The sequence below is a fragment of the Thunnus maccoyii genome, chromosome 2, assembly GCF_910596095.1.
Source record: "Thunnus maccoyii chromosome 2, fThuMac1.1, whole genome shotgun sequence".
Taxonomy (NCBI): domain Eukaryota; kingdom Metazoa; phylum Chordata; class Actinopteri; order Scombriformes; family Scombridae; genus Thunnus; species Thunnus maccoyii.
Window position 1 is genome coordinate 24,506,095 of NC_056534.1, and position 20,578 is coordinate 24,526,672.

Sequence of the window (20,578 nt, forward strand, 5' to 3'; positions counted from 1 at the left end):
TTAGCCAGCAAAACAGAGGCAGGTCATGAGCAAACTTGACGTGAGACAGCTAAGTGTCTCAGCATGGCCACAGCTGGACTGATTCAAGAAAATGGCTGCTTCAATAATAGTGGTACTTCACCATTTATCTTTCTCTTTTTTTATCCCTTCATCAAATGTCCTTCCTTTGACATCCTGTACTTCTACCATTCCTATTTCAAATGCTCTTTAGCTTATTGTAAAACCAAGATTAATATGATTATTTGTGACCCTGTTTTTTAACATACACAACCCTGCATCTCTTCTGACACTGATATATTAGAAAGTCAGGACAAGATGGACAGCTGCTCCCCTCACTGTAGGTTTGCGGGTGAGTGACAGGGCTGGGTGTGCTGCCAATGCCGATCGCCAACCACAGTGATGTCCCTGTTCTCACACCAAGTATAAGTTACTTCACCTGATTATGTCCTCCCTACAGAGTTAAACTGTCATGGTGCATTTACCTCTGATGGCAGTGCCAGGGTTTATGTGAGTCAATCACCACTTATTTGTGTTTAGAAATGTTCTATGTAGCTAAGAATAACACACTGTTGTTAGTTTACCCAGAATATATATCATTAAAAGCTGTTATAATGACCTATGTTGTTTATGTACGTACTTATTAGGTATTTTTGCTGTATTTCAGTGGGTGTTCAAAGCCTGCAGTGTTATCAGATGATGGCTTTTCCCTGACCTGAACTGCACTTTCTCATCCATTTAGTATTTTTCTGACTTATGCAACTAGTTAAGGACTTATGCGTGACAGTTAAGCCATTTGAAGCTTTTTTAAAACCCAGCTTTAGAGCTTGTTATCTGATTGTCTACACATATATGTGTTGATTTTTGTCACACCTACATGCATGTACACTGCAATTAAAACACATATTACTATTAACAAGGGTTAAAGAAGCAACATTGAATAGGAGGGATATCAGATGCTGTTCAGTAATGATCGTGAGTATGAAGTAGGTCAGAGTAGTTCAATTAAGTAGAACTTGGCTCCTGATAAAAGCATGTTGTGTTGTGAAAAAAGCAGATTTCTCGCTCCATTCGGTTTGCATTATTGTGGTTATTGTCATTGTATGGCTTCTCTCTGCCATCTGTGATGGTTGTGATAGCCATTATGTTTGGGGGTGTTTTTACAAAAGGGACTATAAGGATCATCAAAGTGAACAGATTTCAACTTCTACACATAGGAAAGCATTTTCAAAAAGAACATATTTAGTTGTATGTTAAAGTAGTGCAGGTAACTAGACTAACTTTAGGGAGTGAAATAAAATCCTTTTTTGTCCTTTTGTCTTCCATGCTTTCAAATGCAGATTGAGACTGATCACAAAAGTCATATAGTAATTTTAGAAGTCAAACTATTTTACCATCCATAGTGTGTGCAGTAGAAGCAGCTGTGTTACGTCTTGCCGTGCAATATCAAGAGACTGCATTTTCTTTGCAGTTAATCAAACACCAAAACACAACTCTGTTTTTACCTCAGGGTCCAAATTACACAGTAGCTGTCTAAATGTCAGAAATGGCTAGGAGTCACTTTGGTACCACTTATCATTGTCAAGCTATCACTTCAAGCTGGGCAGAGTAAGACAACTTGAGAAGTGTAAATGTTTTGTGCTTTAAAGGACTGCCAACTCTAAAATATCAAAGAAAAAAAGCACACAGATGGGACACTGTTAGTTTCTCTTCAGGCAAACAGAGTTGTAGGGTTTGAAGCAGTAACTGCATACACAAGTATGGAACTGCATCTTTGGCTAGTCTAAAAGCAAATTTGAAGTGATCAAAAAAGGACTGGATTGAATGTCCTTGAGTTGTAAACAAGCAAATCACTATAACTCTATTTTAATAATGCTACTGACACAGAATTGACCCTTTCGCCTGCCACCCTGCCACCCTTAGTTGCTATTTCTACATCTGTCAAGCTTTCAATTCTGGCATGGCACATATGCAGTTTACATTGATAATAAAAGCAGATTTACCGTCAAAATTCTAGTAATATTTGAAACAGTGGGTCCTTGATTTCAGGCAGAGAAAGACAAAAGTGGACTTCTCATTTCTTGGTAGCAATTGTTAGTTTTACTGACTATCACTAAGACTAAGCTAATATTATGTCCAGATGGTTGAAAGAACCTTTTTTAATGTTTCATGTTGACTAATTTGAACATTGCAAATGGCATTGTGCAATATGACAGATGCTAATGCTTAATGTGCTTGGCAAACAGTCAACAACCCCATCAATTGATGATCTGTGTAGGAGACATGGAACTAAATAAATAACATTGTTGTTGTTTTGCAGTGTAGAGCTAGTTAGTCCTAATCTAACTATAATGAAAAATGTGAGATAAGACTCTTATTTCATTCTTGTATAATCCTGTTTGGCAGGGTTGGGTTACTACTATAGGTAGTAAGATAGTTAACTGGGCATACAAACAACTACAGCTATATGTTACAGCAGAAAAACATGCTGTTTAAAGGATGGGTTCACATTCCTGTCTTAAAACAACACAAACATGACCATATGTACATTGAAACACACTTTTGCTCTTGTGTTTTTGGTTTTGGAAAGACTAGACACCACCCTCCAAACTCTTTAAATGCAGAGCATGGCTCTTAATATGGTACACTACTTCGGCATGTGGAGAAATCCAAAGTTTGACAGACTTGCTGTGCCCAGTTACAGTTGCTAAGCTATAATTGGACAATTTAGGGGAGGTGTTTAGCAAACATTCATGAGAGAAACCTTTCACCTCAAGTACACACTTTCATTGGAAAAAAATGGCCAAATCTAGCCCAGCCTAAAACTCAGTGGGATAACTGTATTTGTGTGACAAAATCCATCCGAATTTGAAAATAGGTTACATGCGGTTCCAACTCATCAGGGATGTGTTACCCATCATTTTGCAAGTGTATTTTTTACTCTTTACAAGCAGCATGTGTATGTGTGTTTACTTTATTCCCGGAAGGAGTGAGGGAGTGCAGTACATCAGATAATATGCCAGAACAAGAGCATGGCAAACAGCATCCTCCACCCTGAGTGCCCTGTCCGACCATGCATGACACCAGAACATTGTGTTCATAGCACCAAAAGAATAGGTGAAGAAAGAACATGGAGTGATTTCAGACAGGTGGGAAAAGAGAGTGATGGTTGAATGAGTGGGCAAAACAGAGATGACTATCAAATAACTGAAACATAATACAAGGCTAATTCTACCCTTAGGTACTCCTCGCACTATTACAGCATTCAAAGACATTAACTTGTAAATATTTTAGGTGTAAAAATCTCCATTGTACTCACCTCCAAAGAGTGGTCTCAGTGACGCTGCCAATATGAAAGTCATACAGCTGGGTTAGAATCAGGATCACCTGTAAAGAAAGGGAATTGAACTATTACAATCTTCCATGAGTCAATCAAAGTAAGTAGTGAATTCTTCACTGTAGCAGAATCTGCTCTGTATTATCCTGGTGTAATACCAGAGTTTAGGAAACAGCTACCCTGGCTTTGTTCAAAAGTTTTAAAAAAATCTGCCTTTAACCTCTAAAGCTCAAGACAACAAGTTTTGGTTTTATGGGGGGTTATGTGCTAAATTATTCCTGTCCAGGTGCAGCGACTTTCTGAAGTCATCATTATGAGGTTGCCAGGCAACCACCAGAGACTTCAAGAAGTTTTTGCACCTCGCCAAGAAATAGTCCGACTGAGTTAGTATGTGTCAGATTATTTCTGACGCATAGCTTCTCCTCTAACTCTCAGCAGATGGCAAATAAGTGCATTTCCCAAATGTCAAACAATCTCTTTAAAGATAGGTTGGGCAGCTTTGGTTTGTTGCTTTGCACTGAAAGAAGCCACTGGAGCATCTGATCAGGAAGCCTCCTTCACACCTTACTGTGAAGATATTTATTGCACGTCCAACTGGAAGGATACCACGGGGCAGACCAAGAAAATGCTGGAGTGGTTACATATCCTGTCTGGCCTGCAGACGCCTTGGGATCCCCCAGGAAGAGCTAGAGGTCGTGGCTATGGAGGAAGATATCTGGGCTATTGTGTTTTGCCTGCTGCCACTGCAACCTAGGCTCGGATTCATAAACGGTGGAAAATGAATACTTAGATGGAAGGATCTCCCTTTTTAAGTATGGTGGCAGACAAAACACATGTCTATATATAATGTATATATATATGTCTTCAGATTTTGATGCAATTTTGGCAAACCTACATAATAAGCTTCCCAAAGTTAGTTGAAACTGTAGTTAGTACTTCCTGCAGCTGCTTCACAGTAAATATTTGTGTATAGTTTTTTACAGTGAATGAACTACAGGTTTGTTAGAATAGGTAGATTATTAATTGTACATTAGGAAATTGCTTTAATTCTGTATTTGGACTTTTTCTTCTTGTCAGGCCATATTTGTACATGTGACCTGCCTGCTTGACTTGCTTCAGTCTCATATTCTAGTTGAATTGTATGAATAAAAACACATCATCAAGCACAGTGAAATTATCACAATTGCTTGTTTTCTCCTTCTCATAAAATACATACTTTTTAATGCCTACAACACAATAATTAATTGCATTTAAGGTAACTTGAAACACTGCTGAGGAAAACACTACAAGGTTCTGGAAGTAATAGATAAGCATGTTGGGGGGTAGTGCTTTGCATAATTAGCACCATGTAACCAACGCTGTGAATGCCACTTTGAAACATAGTTTTTCTGTCAATGACTGCCATCCTCGCCCCTGTGGAAAAGCTTGATCCAACGGTCTCTGTGTTCACAGCTTTGGTATCTGCTCTTTTGGAGCGATAATCAGCAGGCGGGGCACTTTGATAAGCACTGTGCAAGTCCTCAGAGCAAATCATAAGACATGAAAACCAAGTCTGCTGTGAAAAGGATCAGTGGTGAGCTGTGATACTCCACTCCAGAGTGGAGGATCACAACTCTGTTGCACAGAGAGACAGCTGAGGATGTAAAGTTGCAACAGAGATGAGAGTTAATACACTTAACCAAGGAGGAAAAAACTGATTATTACACCTAACCATCTGGTGACTGATATTCACCTCTGGGTTACAGAATGCAGCCAAAGGTGTGTGAAAAAAGAGTGACTTGTGTACACACACAGTTATGTAGCATTTATCACACACTTGACCTGACCTCACTAGAGGAAACAACCTTTTACATAATAGATGCTATTTTCATCCATTAGACCATGTGTTGTTTGCTGTACTGTTTTCCTTCCCTGACTAAAAGACTGCTGCTCCTCCTTATTAGCATCCACGTCTCTCGTTAGCATTCCCTCCTGCAACAAGCTTATGCTTGTTTAAAGCAACCTGACAAGCCTGACTTGAGTCACTCAGCTGGGAAGGGATGCACAACGTGTGGTCTTGACTCAGGAATCAGCAATCAGGGCTAGATAAGAAGAAATTCTGTACAGATGGAAAAGAACCAGTGTTTTTGCACCCTCAGCCTCCTGAAGTACTCATGTCCTCGTGAAGCTCTGAGGACAGCAGACTTCATGGACCTTCCCGTTTCTGGCTGCCCTGTAAACTAGCCAGTCGCTCACCAGGGACCCTTGAATGGTTCTTGGGGGAATTTGTGCCTCATGCCCAAGGGATCCTCCTACCAAGACTGTGAACATATTGTTAAGGCCAAGTAGATAGCAGCACCAGGGAGAGGGCAATGTTGAATAATGAAAAAATGGATTCTTGCCTTGCTGCTGCACCACAAAGCAAAACTGGTTTTATGTGTTGATGTGCTTGTGTATATTTGGCTGGATATTTGTTGCAAGCACATACATGTGTGTGCCACTGCAGAAATGAGTATATCTCAGCATGTCAGAAAGCGTGTATGTGCTCCTGTGGGCTTTGTGCTGTCAGAGATGTGTGGCCTCTGCTGCTTGTGTGGTGACACACACACAGACACGAGTCATCGCATCCCCACGTGACAGTCTGAATTTTAAATTCACATTGAACAACCACGACACCAGTTGAAAAACAGAGAAAGTACTTTTGTCCCTTCAAATGCTTCTTAAGAAAATCTTAAAATATGTCTCAAAAACATCTTTTCAGCAAACCGTGAAAGCTCTTTTTTTTGAAAGAATATTTAATGCATTAAGCCCCAGATCTGAATGAGAACGGTGTGTGGATTTCAAAGAACATCACACAGATACCCTTACTGTTTATTTACATGTTTGCTCACAACTGCTCGTGGTCTTTGTACAGCAGACAGTGGGTATAATGGAAGGACAAAACTGCAGCACTTAAATAAAAAAAAGTTTAACAGGGTGTCTGTATTTCAAGTACACTCTCCCTCTCTGAATCTCTCCAGTTGACTTGTAATTATTGAATCAAAATGTCAGTCACAATACACTTGCATTAGCCTTGTTGCCTCAGCAACTAACAAACTGTGGTGAAAACTTATTATTAACATAAATAAATGTCCCCCTGTCCTCAAAGACCAAGTCAAAGTGTCAACACAATTTTGAGCATTGGTTCAGCTCATAGTGTGCTAATGATAGTGTTAATGACTTTTCTGAGAAAAAATGTTCTGCTTCTCTGTTTCAGAGTGAGGAGCAATAGTTTGTGATCATAACCTTAAGAGGTGTAACCTTCAATGTCAGTTGTACGAGGCAACATGCCAAGGCCAGTAAATTAATCTTATTTTCCTGTGAAGAGTAATGGATGAATGGGTTAATTCGTGTAGAATGGAATAATCATTATAACATGCAGGAAGCTAATACTACACAGACAGCCATGTTTGGCATCAGTAGTGGGAGAAGTTTTCAGATTCTGTACTTAAGTAAAAGTACTAATCAGCAATGTAAAAATACTTCATTACAAGTAAAAGTCTTGTGCGAAAAATCCTACTTAGTAAAAGTAAAAGTACATAAGTATTATGAGCTTGATTTAGTTAAAGTATTGCAGTAAAAGCAGTGCTTTTGTCCCTCTGACTGATATATTATTGTATATGACATCATTAGATTATTAATACTGAAGCATCAGTGTTAGAGCAGCATGTTACTGTTTGAACTACTTTATATACAGTTAGCTAGTTTAGTCCAGTGGTTCCCAACCTAGGGGTCGGGCCCTTCCAAAGGGTCACTAGATAAATCTGAGGGGTCGTGAGATGATTAATGGGAGAGGACAGAAGAAAAAACAAAGTTCTGATACACAAATCTGTTTTCAGTTTTTGGACTTTTGCTCTAATCTTCAATTTTTGGTGAAATATTGAATCATTTGAACATTTATTGAAATGAAAGCATGTGAGAAGTTTAGAGGGAAAAATCACTATTTGGTGGAGCTGTTAACAACTCATAGACATGTGAAATGTGACCCCGACTACACACTGCTTTTTGTAACGTCAAAAGCCAAAAAGATTGGAAACCACTGGTTTCATCTTTAACAATATGTTGTATTTTAAAAGCGTGTTATATTATCCGTTGTGTAAAATCTTAGTCTGAAAAGTAAGATTATTTCCCTTTGAAATGTAGTGGAGTGTATAAAGTAGCATAAAATAGAAATACTCAAAGTACAAGTACCTCAAAACACAGAATAGTACTGTACTTGAGTAAATGTACTTAGTTATAAAAGTGAGTTATAAAAGAGTTTCAAGTCAGTTTTATTTGTTATTCACCCAAATCAAACTTTTCAACAAGCACTCACAAGGTAAAAACTGCAATGTAATGTGAGAAAAAAAGACACAATAAAACAAAAAAAGAACATGTTTGCATGAGATTGATAAGATTAATAAAGTTTTCCTTGTGTGCAGCATTTATATAATTTTGTTAATCAATCCTGCCTCATAATTGTTTTTATTCTATCCAATGTCTCTAGTGACATAAGTGTAAGTGATCAAAGCAAATTAAAGGATTTAAAACTTGAATCCACATCCATAGCACATGGATCTTCTCAAATATAGCGACTCACACACTTTGTATTTTGGCTCAAACAGTTTCAAAGACGTCCACTTTGTACTCTCTGTTCTGAACAAAAGAGTTCTCTGTGCCTTTGATTGCAAAATGTCATGGTACTCCAGTATTGACAATCTCACACGCAGTTGAAAACAAGCTTTTTGTAGTCTGCAAACAAACGTCAGGATAGTCGACACCAAAATGGCAGCTGGAACTGATCATTATCTGGAAGTGATTAAGCATCTCCCCCTCTCAGTAGCATGTCAACAGCTGAGCAATTACTTTGTCAATGGGCAAGAGCTGTTTTATGAGACACAATGTCAACTGGTGGCAACACATCTACAATTGACATCAAGGCAAGGCCGAAAAACACTGAATCCTTTCACATAATTTAGCATGATTGAGAGGGAAAATGAAGCTATTGACTTAATGGTAAGTGGATAAATGCACAGGGAAATGTTTTCGAATAATTGTATGGATCATAAATGGGGACAAATAGAGATTTGAAATAAAGAAGGAGACAACAATAGAGAGTACTTGATGTGCAGGAACCGACTGTCATATGTCATCTTTGTTTTCCTGCTAGCAACAGAAAGGTCAGCATTGGTCTGTTCACCACAAAAATAGGTTACTATTAGTCTTGGTGGATTAAAGCTGCACTAATCAATATTTTTTACATAATAGACCAAATGAGGTTTTGCTCATGGTGACATACCCACAGAAAAATTATCACCCCAGCAATTCCCCTTTGCTCTTGTTTTAGCCTTTTTTTCAGTGATTGTTTTGGTTTTATGGCCCTATACATATACTGTAAATAACCACTATTCCAGCCTTAAAGCTCTGATAAATCTCCAACTTGCAGCACAAAGCAGCAGACCATAGACTGTATATAAAGATGGACATAGCGAGGTGTGACATCACCCATTGGTTTGCAGTGGAGCCGGTTTGAAGCCCAGCAATGCAGATTATGTTCAGCACCATCTTTTCCATTTTGAGCCAGGACCTTCCAAATAAGGAGTGTGGGGTGTTTCCTTTCACACTCTGGAAACACACCCCACTACTTTGGACCCAAGCTAACACTAACTTACCAGGAACACCGAGCAGTGTTGGGTTAACGTCAGCTACTTTAGCTAAATTGTGCTAACAGGGCAAGTATTGTAGTCAAGTAACATTAAACTTACTAAATTATTTTGACAATAGTCTGACTCTATGCGAGTCCTGGAGCAGTTAAGATCAGTAAGCGACTGTCAATCACAGCTGTCAATCAACGCCCACACAGCAGACATCAAAAATAGCCTACTATAAGTCTTCAAATCTTATAATGGAACAATAATTTCCAAAATGATGACCAGCCCACTTATTAGAGGACCTGAATTTAGTGATTGAGACCATAATAACTCATTGATAAAAAATGATTAACTTAGTATTTCTTGAGGAATTTGGTGCTTTTCTAATGGAAGTCAGTTGGAGCATTTAATGGCCGTCAGTGGCATTGCACTTTAAGGTACTTCCACGCTGGCTTCAGCTTCAAGCCGTGGTAGTTGCCACTTGCAGCACACAGACAAAGTTTGTGACTAGCAGGTAAAGAAAATCAAACATTTAGCGAGCTAAAGAGCCAGATATTTTTCATCAAAACATCATGCAGGCTAAAGTTAAAACTATTATTAGCTTATCCATGTTAGCTTCTTCTCAGGGGAATAAGTCAACTATGTATCCATGAAATGCTCACATAACACAGAGTACAGTTTGTGGGAAAATTAATTAAAACAATTTTGTGCCTTCAGAAAACATATTTTTCATATAAATGAACAGTAAAATTATTTTTCACATTGTATCAGTCTAAGAATGAACAAGTGGGAGATAATTCTACTACCAGTGGAAGTATTAACATGGTGCAGCACATGATTTGTTAAACACCCTTACTGTTAGTAGTAGACACAGTAGAGTAGTCACATTGTAAAATATCAATTTTACATTGACAGTGTGGTTATATGGCATTAAAATGAAAAAAGCATGCACAATCAAGACAAATATTCTTTTCTAATTTAAACTAGAAGGCCTTACATTATTCTTTGATTTGAAAAGAAATTTGTAAAATGAAAGGCTTTATGGGTCTATCCTCATGAACCCCTGCCTGCTTCCTCCTATATTACTACCCATTTGTTTTAATCATCTGTCCTTCAACAGCAAGCATCTCTCTTAATATTCAATTATTCTGGGTCCATGTGGAGTCTGTATAACCGACAGGCATGTTCCACAGTTTGTGCTTCACGGACAGCAGAGAGCCTTGGGCCCTCCGTGCATTTTAGCACACAAATACTATAATGTCAAGCCTCCATGTCAGGCTTGAATAATGTGAGGATTTTGAGCGGAAAAAAAGGATTTCACTTAGAGAACTGGATATAGGTGCAATGCGTTAGTGTCTGACTGTGACAGATACTTTTGCTTCTCTGCTATATGTTTCTATCACTGTTAAGGGTAAAGTGTCAGGCTTGAGCACCACATGTGCATGGACTCATTGCACATATGTAAACACAGGCTACAAAGAGAAATAATCTCCTTTAGCCTTGAAAGGATGCCATTGCCTCATAACTACCATTGCTCACAGCTAAGAAACACCAAACCCAAGGCTTTGGAAAAAGTTCACCACTATGAATGCTGCAATTATTGTGCTCAAATTAAATACATGTAACATTTCTGAGCTGAAGGCCATCACAAGATGAAAGGAAGTGAGTTAAGATGTAAAATGAATTGTCTTTGTGTGTGTAAATGCAGTCCACCAGGGTATGCTGCAGCTTGTGGCATGTTAACATCCCAGCAAGACCACACCACAGAGAAGACTGTGCCCCTTCTGGACATAACTCATTCCGTTTGCTTGCAGCTCCCTCGCTCTATTCTCTTCTCTTTCTGTCACTCTGCTCCTTCACACACACTTCACACTCCCTCTCATGTCTCCATTTCTCTGTATCTGAATCACTCTTTCCCTTCTTTTACTCTCCTTCTTCCTCCTTTCTTTCTTCGTATGCTTCCCGGGAGCAAAGTCCTCTCTCATTTATTCCATCCTTCATGTGTCTGTCTTTCCCTCGTTACCTTTTTTCTCAGCAGCCATCTCTCACCCCACCATTACCTTACCATCTCTGAGTATTCTTCCCAACTAAAGCCCCTTTATCTCTGTTTATCTGGGTTCATCTTTTTCCTCTTCCACACGCATCACTCTCCCTTGGTTTTTCCTAGTCTTCTTGCCTACCTCTTATCTTAATTCTCTGTTATTTCTCATACCCCAACCTAATGTGCCCCAACCTCTTCTCCTCACCTTCACTTTCTCCTTTACTATATTTAACTTTCTTCCTCATGTCCCTTTCTGTCTACCATCTTTTTTTTACTTTACTTGTCTGCCTTGTTTTGTTTCCTAATCTGTCTTTCACTCTCTGTCTGTTTTGGCCTATTAAAGTAGACGGGGCAAATTGACAGAGCCCCTAATTAAAATGATTTTAAAGGTAGTGGTTGTTGAACTACAAATGAGGACAAAAAAGTTGGTGCTCTCCTTTCCTTTTATGGTTAGTTAGTCTCTACCGATTTTACACATCAACATCAGTTTACCCTTCTTGAGGTGCACTTTTCAGCTTGTGAACACAATTCTGAAGTGAAAGTTTTAAGTCTGAAAAAGTAACCCCTGATGATGATGATAATACTGGAAGTGCAGGAGCCAGAGTTTTAAAAACATGATCCATTTAGCAATTCAATGAGGATATCACGGCCTCTGTGGCACCAATTTTAACCTCTCTTTTTTCAAATCTGTCTCCCGCTAGTCCCGCCAACTTTATGAAAGTGCAATACTGAATCCAGGAAGTGTGTTGTTACCCCAGATTGACTGCTATTGGCCTTGTACTGTACAGTGCAGCCACAAATATTGATGATTTTTTTTTCCAATTCCATTGTAAAAACTTTCATGAACAGCTATTTCTGTTTAATTGGTAATTTAGGAATAAAAGTCTGGTGTGTTGATGCACTCGTTGTTAGTTGTCCTGTGTGTGAGTTGACAGCTAAATCAAATCTTTAAAGCTGCAATGATATGTTTTATATTAACAAAAGATCTAATGACTATGTGATGTGAAAAGGGTCATTCCTAGAGACAAACTTGCACAAAAAAATCATCCAACTCTGCTGTTAACATCAGTTCTCCAGAGTCTGTTTTGGTTTTCTGGCTCACAAACTCTCCTCGCCAGCCATGTTTTTTTTTTTGTTTTTTTGTTCTTTTTCCACATAAATGGATGGATGTAAAGGATCTAACTTCTCCTGTAGCAAAATATTTTCTAGAACACAGCCACAAAATTTCTAGTCTACACTTCCAATGCATTGCAGTAAGCGAGGTGGCAATCTAGATCTATTTCATTTGAAACGTGAAGCATTTTGCATATATAAATTAAACACACTCTCTCTCCACATGGACTGAATAAAGGGCTGGACTTGTGGCGTTTCCTTGCAAGCCAAGTTTAACTGTTATTATTTAGTTTTGATACAATTTGTTGGAAATTATATTGGAATCAGATTTTTGGTTTGTTCTTTTGGCTGGATTGATGTGTTTTAATTTAACCATAAGATGTTGCTACAATATGTAAAGCAAACACAGGTGGCAATGCAGGTAATGCAGATGATGGCTTGATTGCCAAATAATGTGATGATCCTATAGGATGCCTTGTGATGTTTGGAAATGTATAAAAAGTGGTTTCCAACCCATTTCTCCTGTTTGGCCATTGATGAAGGTGTAAGTTGAAACTTTGGGCTTTGATTCAGCACAATGCTCTTTAAATAGAGAAGAAGTTGATAAAATGAACAAGTCTGTGTGCAGTCCTCCTCTTTCAACTAGTTAAGAGATCAAAGCTTACCAGCATCAGCATAAATCTGATGAGGTTGAGGTGTTTCTTCATTTGGATGTATTAATAGGCCATTATTTCGCTAACACTTTCGAGCTAACAAGTTTTTAAGTTGCTATGCCATTGTTGTTATTTTTTTCAACTTGTTCTGCTGCCCTCAAGTGGTCAAAAATCAGTTAATGCAGCTTTAATTTCATTCTTGTTTTTTTTTCTTAATTTGCTATTTAAAGAAATTAGAGGTCTAATCATTACTACAGTTCTTAAATATCAATACTTTCTTCTTTCAACTAACTTAAGTTTAACTTTTCGACTGACAGATATCATTTGGTAGCAAAAGCTCTTCATTGGATTGTTTTATTATTGAGTGGTACAAGGTTAGTTTCTGCTTGAGCAGGTGACATGGCATTCAAAAAGAGCTAGAAGATCAATCTGGCACTACAAGGTGAGGGAAAGGTCAATTGATAAACCAATCAAGTGTCTTGCATGGCAGGAGTGAGATTGTGAGGCTATCTGCTTTATCACCTCAGCTGGACTTCTACACTGTGGGAGGAATAACCTTTCCAGCACACTGAGATAAACCTGTCATATTACACTGTGCATCATCCCCCCCCCCCCAAAAAATAAAAAGTTTTAGGTGCTGCCATTTCACACAAGCACACTATATCCTGCCTCAGCTTTAAAGACTTGAGATAGAAACGTTGCCATAACAACCACAGCTGCAAATGCTCGCAAAGCTCCAACCATTCTGGATCCACAGTTTCTAAAAGTCTAGAGAAACCCACTGCTATCTTCTTTAGAGAGCTTAATAATTTGTCAAAAGTAAGGATATTCTGGCACAGGTGATATGAAAATGCTGAAATGTACCTGACGTAGAAAAGAAATTGGAAAGTGATTTATTTTACTTGCATTACTTTTTGATGCATTGCCGTGAGCTGGCTGTCCATATGCAAAGCATGATACTGAGCTGCTAGGCTGCATGGCAACATTTGCTGCCATTCTGGATGATAGCAGTATGCTGATGGATGATTCATCTGAAAAAAAGCTGCTACGGTCCTTCAGATTTGAATAAAAAGCTGTATTTTCAAGTAATTCTTGGCATTTCTTTTGCCCCACTTGGAGTACATCCAGGTTGTTGTTTGCTGCATGAAGAGAATTCCACAGAGTAAGGTAGACGTCAGCCTCATTCTAACACCTTATTAGGCTTAAACTAACAGTACAAATATTTGCAGATTCAAAAAGAAATCTACATTGTCCAAAAAAAAATCTGCTTTTCAAAATTTTTTGGTTTGCGGGAGAAAAACTTCAATGTTATTATAAATAGTCTCCATTTGCATGGTCTATTTTAGGCATACAGGACACCAGCCACTAAGATCTCCTATTTGCCCATTTTTCTGTCTCATGGTGCATCTGTCTCTCAGGCCAGCTCTTGAGGTAGTCAAGCGAAGCAAACACTATCTGGCGGCCGCGGAGCCTGCACTGGAGGTTAGGGCTTATCACAGTGCAAGCAAGAGTGCAATAAAAACAAAGCCTCTCAGACTTTACTCCATCACACTATATAACACAGAGAGACAGATAGAAAAATGGAAGTGGTGGCATTTCATTGACACACAGACTTGCCAAACATCACAGTAAAACTAATAGACTGCCCACAATCTCATAAGCTAACACTAATTGAAGAAAAAGAAAGAATGTGAAACTATTATAATATATATTTGACAATAAAGAAGAGAAGCAAAGCAGTCCAATTTTTCTTTGTTCGACTGCATCTGATTTTTCATATCTTATCATTAAACACATAGAGGGTTAATTCAGTTGGAGCCCACAGTGACAATCTGGGAGATGTTCAAAGAATTTTCATTTCTCTGAGGGAACTATTTTTGTAAGAATGTAGCCCTGCATGTTCACTAATTAGAAAACGGGCCAGTAGCTGCTGTATATATGGGAAGCAACTGATACCTCATGTTGAAAAATAGACTGCGGCACAGAGAGAGCCCAGAATGTCACTAATAAGATGCTACCATTGGACTTGACCAGCTAAATTAATATAGTCTGTGCATATGTACAGTATAGTTTATGAATGCTGCAATAATTGCATATTCCCCTACAGGAAAAGGTTTAATGATTGAAGAAGCTACAATTTGAAAAGCTAATCTAATTTGGCCAATTTTTTAGCTTATCTAAAAACAAATCACAAACCCCGTCCTTATCTAAGAGGAATTCGGTATGTACAATATACAGAATATCCCTGTTTGGGTATGATGACACCAGTGGAGAGCCTGTGGACCTATATTCATACAGTGTACTGTGTATGAAAAATTTTTTGTCTTTTTAGAACCTCATTTTGTCATGTTTCTGCATGCTGAGCAGTTTTATCTGTCTTGTGAGGTTTCAGCTCATATACTGTACATACTATATTGTACAGGTTTAAAGTTATGCCTACAACAAAAGAAAATCAAAGTCTAGTCAAATGTGGGTCAAAACCAGGCCGAAAGGAGCTCAAGACTAAATCTAAAACAGGTGATTTGGATGGTGAACAGCAACAAAATAATGCCTTTAAAGTTTCTTAAAGGGATACTCCAGCAAATTTCCAATTTCCAAAAAGTTGGGAAACTTAAAATGACAGGCAGTAGACACTGAAATATCCTGACTTTTAGTCTTCAGTATGGATCAAGCTTCAAAAACGCAGAATATTACACTTCCCATCATGAAATCTATAGTACCACTTCATTAAAGGGAGACTGCAGGGGAACAACAGGGCGAGGATCATATGACATACAAGATAGTTGAAGACATTAATAGGCTACTTAATGGAGCCTTGCTAACTTGTCTATTCATACAGGTAATCAGTGAGGAAGTGCACAACATGCCTGTCAGTGACAAACACAGCAAAGGGACAAATGTAAACTTTTTTAATAAATCTGCCATATTTCGCCTCTAGTTTTGACAAAGCAGTATGTTTTAACTGTGATTTGATTCTAATAAATGCAATAATTAGACCCTACCTGCCTTATAAACATCTACATCTTTGAAACTCCATGCTCCAGGTTTGTAATGGAAGCTTTCTCTTAAAATTTTGTACTCTCCAAGCCTGAGCTGAGATAACCCTGATGACAACTTCAGGGTTGTTAGCTCAGACTTTTAGAAAGCTCCTCCAGAGCCACAAAAGGGACCATCCAACTGTTTTCACAGGCCGAGTATAGTGCTCCCCATGATGAGTTAGCCTGTAAAATTGGTGGAGTGCCCCCTTGAACAATAATTAATCTGATCAGTAAATATCTTTTTAATGCTTTTCAGAATTCACCAGCACCAGCTTTTGTGCTGTACACAACAGTGATAAAATGGTGGTGTCGCAAAAGCATGTTTCTATAAAATGTTATCACGAAATGTATGACTGTCCTTGAAATTCTGACATGGGTGTTGAAAGTATTGAATGGAATTTTCTTCATGTGGAGAAAACTATGCTCTCTAATTTCTGGTAAAAATGCCAGAAAATAGGAAAAGTTTCTACCTGACAGAAGCAGTATGCACCTCTTGCCAAGAGGGAACCAGATGGGCTGATGGTCCATGGCTCACAAGTGACAGACACCCAACTGAAATGTGTGAGTAGGAAATATTCTGTATTACCCAGTATTTTTTTGGCAACAAAATGGTCAGGTTTTTACAAGTTAGTGTGAAAAACTAATTCACAAGTGGAAGAAGACTTGCTGGTGTCAGCGCAGGGTGGGCAGTGTCATCAGCCACAGCTATTGTGGCTATTGTAACATTTCTACCTTTCTCTTTGGGGATGTTTTCCTGAGACCCACTCTATACTGTTAACACAATGAAGACTGCTAGATTTGATTCTCAAAAAGCATGAACTACCCTGACAGCCAAAGGTCTAAACACATCCTCAAGCACAAGCTACTATTAATCTAATCACAGTCATCTTCCACTACAGCGAGTCAGATTTTTTTTCTCCCAGTGTTACCACAGGCACATCATTTCTGATTAGAGGGACATATTGCTCTTTATTCAGCAAACGAGCGACAGGAATTAGTTGGAGTCTGTCATTTTCATCTTCACATTATTTCTTTTTTTTCCACATCCCTCTCTGAGCTCTGATAATTTCTCCCACTCTGGTGTCAGCAGGAGCAGAGGAAAAGAGAGGAGAAGCCAGGCAGAAGCTTTAACTGCAGGCATGCTCATGTGTCATTGCGAATCTTCTCCAAGGTGACACAGTATGGAAGCAGCAGGACAGCTGATTAACACCAGGCTCCCTCTTAAACTCTTAATTACATTTTTCCCTCTGACGTCGTCTCCTGTCTGTAGATGGTACGGGAATTGCTCAGTCACTGATAACGTATCCTGAGCTCATGCAGGTGTACCACACCAGACACCGCAGAAACACCAAAGGCATCAGAAGTGCGTTGGGCATAATTAAAATTGCAATATGTTGTCTTTTTAGGGACATTATGTTATCCATCAAGCACTTGATCCATCGGCTTGGCTCACACACAAGCTAGCTCACTGATGGCTCAGGGGCAGCTTACATTGACATCTTTTGTGACAATGCTGGGTTAGCAGACACCGGAGTGTGCTGCTGATGCCACCCCTGCACACCATCCATTACTGTTATGCCTTCCACCTGACTGATCGACCGTGTTTGGGGAATCATTTAAGGCCAGACAGTTTTTTTTATAGTGAAGAAACTTTGTAATCATGGAGTAGATAAAACTAAACTGTTGCTTGTCTTTGATCTGTCACTAACAGCATTTTTTCCAGTATTACTCATAAATCACAGTCTCTTTATTTATTTACATTCAAGATCCCATTCCAAAGAATTCAGTGAGTTTAGATAAAGCTCTGAACAAATATTTGAATGAAAAATGTCAAAAAGTAGAGGGTATTTCTGTAACTAATGGAAAAATGACAAATGATAAGATCCTGTAATAGCTAAATTATTGAAGTAGGACTGAAAAAGTAAATTTAAGCTTACATCCATTTTAAAATCCTTAAGTCTTGTTTTGCAGAGATCAAAACACCATCTACTCGTAGACTTATATTTTTCTAAGAGAACCACTGAAGTGGAAAAAAATAATAAAAAATTTAGTCGAGGAAAAAGTCTTAGTCCATTTCTACAAAATTGTGCCCATCAAACTCCACAGTTCCAGAGAAAGCACAAACTGTCACTGTGGTGAAGTTCCAGTAAGACAGCGCTGCTCTCCAGTCCTGGTGACATGCTTAGGACTGGAGCTTCAGAAAGCCTGCGTGTCTCAACCCATCATCCGGTGCCATTGCGGGTAATGGGCAGTGTGCATCACTTTGTGCCACCAACAGTAGCCCGGCAACAAAACAGTTTGTGCCATGTGTTGCATGGCATGATTCATTTTGACAAGCCTAGCGTCCAGCATCCTCACAGCTAAGGAATTTTAAGTGAGTCATTTCTGAGAGTCAGCTCAGACTCCAGAGTGAGGCTCTGGATGAGAGGAGGAGGTTCACAGGGCAGCAGGTCCCCAAAACAAATGTCTGCACAGACACTGAGAGAGATGTTAAAGGTTTGCTCTGACAACAGGATGTAATGTCCAGCCTGACAATATACAAGACAATATAGGTCTAAAATTCAGCCGGCAAGAATGACCTATGTTATGTTTATGTCATCTAGCAGCTGTAATTATGCAATTATGACCTGGGCAACTGAAGAAGTTCAGATGACGTCTATATAATGTTACAAATTATCCTTATTAGGAGGAGATGGGATGGCTACATGTGGATTTAAAGTGGATTTGGCTGCAGGAGACCACTGTTCGCTTCCCGCCTCCAACTGCAAGTGTTATGTTTTGATTGTGGTAGGGTTTTCTGTCACCATGACGACAAAGGTTGCCTAACTTTAAGGAAGTAGTAGCCATGTCTCAAGTGATCATTTTAACCCAAACCATGATCTTTCCCTAACCCCAACCAAGTGGTTTTTGTGCCTAAACCTAACCAGACCTTAACCACAGTGTTTTCACACCATAAAACATCATTATTTTTTAACTGTAATTTGTAACAGTTTTGAAAAGCAGCATATAATGCTCTTATTTTGGAAAGCAGTATATTACGCTCCAGTGGGTGCAGGTATAATCGACCTATGTGGCAGTTTCACTATGAGGATGTGTTGTTAATGTCTCACATAATGAGACCTCTGCATTATCAAATAGACACAGTTTGCATAGAATGTTCCCTAGCATAACTACCTGTAGTCATTTGTAACAACCTTTAACAGAAAATGTTCAGTCTGTGCAGAGGCTTGAAAAACCCAACATCACTGTATCTACAGAACTTGTTAACAATAATCAGTAATTACATGAACAAAACAATTGTTCTGCACTTTGCAACTGCTGTCTGCTTTAACTTGCAGGAAAAGGGGGCATTGTAGGTTATTCTGGGAAAAGGCAGGAATCAACTTTCTGCTTCAACATCATGCTGCACTCTGTATTTCAGAGGCTAATCTATCATAGCTGCAACGTAATGATTATTTGTGTTGGGTCCATTAATACAGGTGTTATTAGTGTGTGATGCAAGTTTCTTGAAATAACTTGATGTATTACCTTTAATGTTGCCTTTACACGAAGACACCATCAATTAAAATGAATCAGTGTTTTACAATGCACATAATATTTACCTGCAAGGTAGAATAAAAGTCCCAGATTTTTGAATGGGTGAATGAGAGGCAAATTGTAATGTGTTTTGTCTGCTAAGGTAGACATATACTATATAAGTGCAGTCAAATTTGAAAACAAAAGTTCACTTGTATCATACAGGCAGGTACTGCCTTTCAATACAGATGATCACACAATAGCTGTTCTCATTTACATGTCTTTCTTTTTCACTGGTTTGATGTCAGAATGATTATAAAACCAGATTTGATCTAAAATGCTACCAACCCAGTCAATAAGCCTTGGTTGGCTCATGTAACTAATTGTTTTTCCTCCTAACAATTACACATTTAGAAAATGTTACATTAGTCACCCAGCACAAAAAACAATGCAGTACAGAACAATTCATAACCAACAAATATGGTGGATCAGAGTGGCATGACATTACATAGTGACAAAAAACCTGAACTCAGACATTCCTGGAGGAACCCGGGGCAACTGGGCACCTCAAAGTGCTTTATGGTCATGCCTGCCCCATGTGTGAATTGTAAAGCACAAGATCATTATTTACCAGATCAATTATCCTGCTCTGCTGCCTGCAAAAAAGAAATCATTTGACCTCTTAACACAACTTATGAAATGAAAACTATTTAGGTCCAAATAAAACCACATTTGGAATTTCTTCACAAGACATCTGATTCTGATTGATTTTGCAAAGCTGAAAAATCAGTTAGCCTCAATGAACTTTAAAAGACTGTGCTTGTTTCACAGTTCATGAAAAAGCACTATTTTTTGATCATGCATAACATTGCTTGAATGAATGCTACAAGTTCAGTCCTCGAGTGGGGGAATAAAGAAAACATTTGAAACAGCCTTCACTTATCTAGCCTGGCTTCAGTGCAGCTCTGAGAGACTTTCTGTAAACCAATTAGAGGAAGAAAAGGTCATACAGTAGCCTTAGAGAAAAAGAGATAAAAGACTGATTGGATTGGTTCATGCTCTAATTTTGACCATCACACTTTTCACTTACTGTAATTATTCAATTGAGCATAGAAGTAGAGAGAAGATGAGACTATATGCCCATTTCATTCTGTCTCTGAAAGCTGCTGATAAAAAAAACTTATCAAAATGGCTTGCAAGCTCCCAGATCCCTGAAAGTGCCCAAAAGAAGAAAA

The 20,578-nt window shown here is 38.6% G+C and overlaps 1 protein-coding gene across 1 annotated transcript in view; it reads right to left on the reverse strand.

The window, feature by feature from the left end:
• sorcs3 (sortilin related VPS10 domain containing receptor 3) overlaps positions 1-20,578 on the reverse strand; it is a 204,857-nt gene that overhangs the window by 117,266 nt on the left and 67,013 nt on the right. Inside the window, exon 2 of the mRNA XM_042396082.1 lies at positions 3,317-3,384. Coding sequence (XP_042252016.1) covers positions 3,317-3,384 — 68 coding nt within the window. The remainder of the gene's footprint in view (positions 1-3,316; positions 3,385-20,578) is intronic.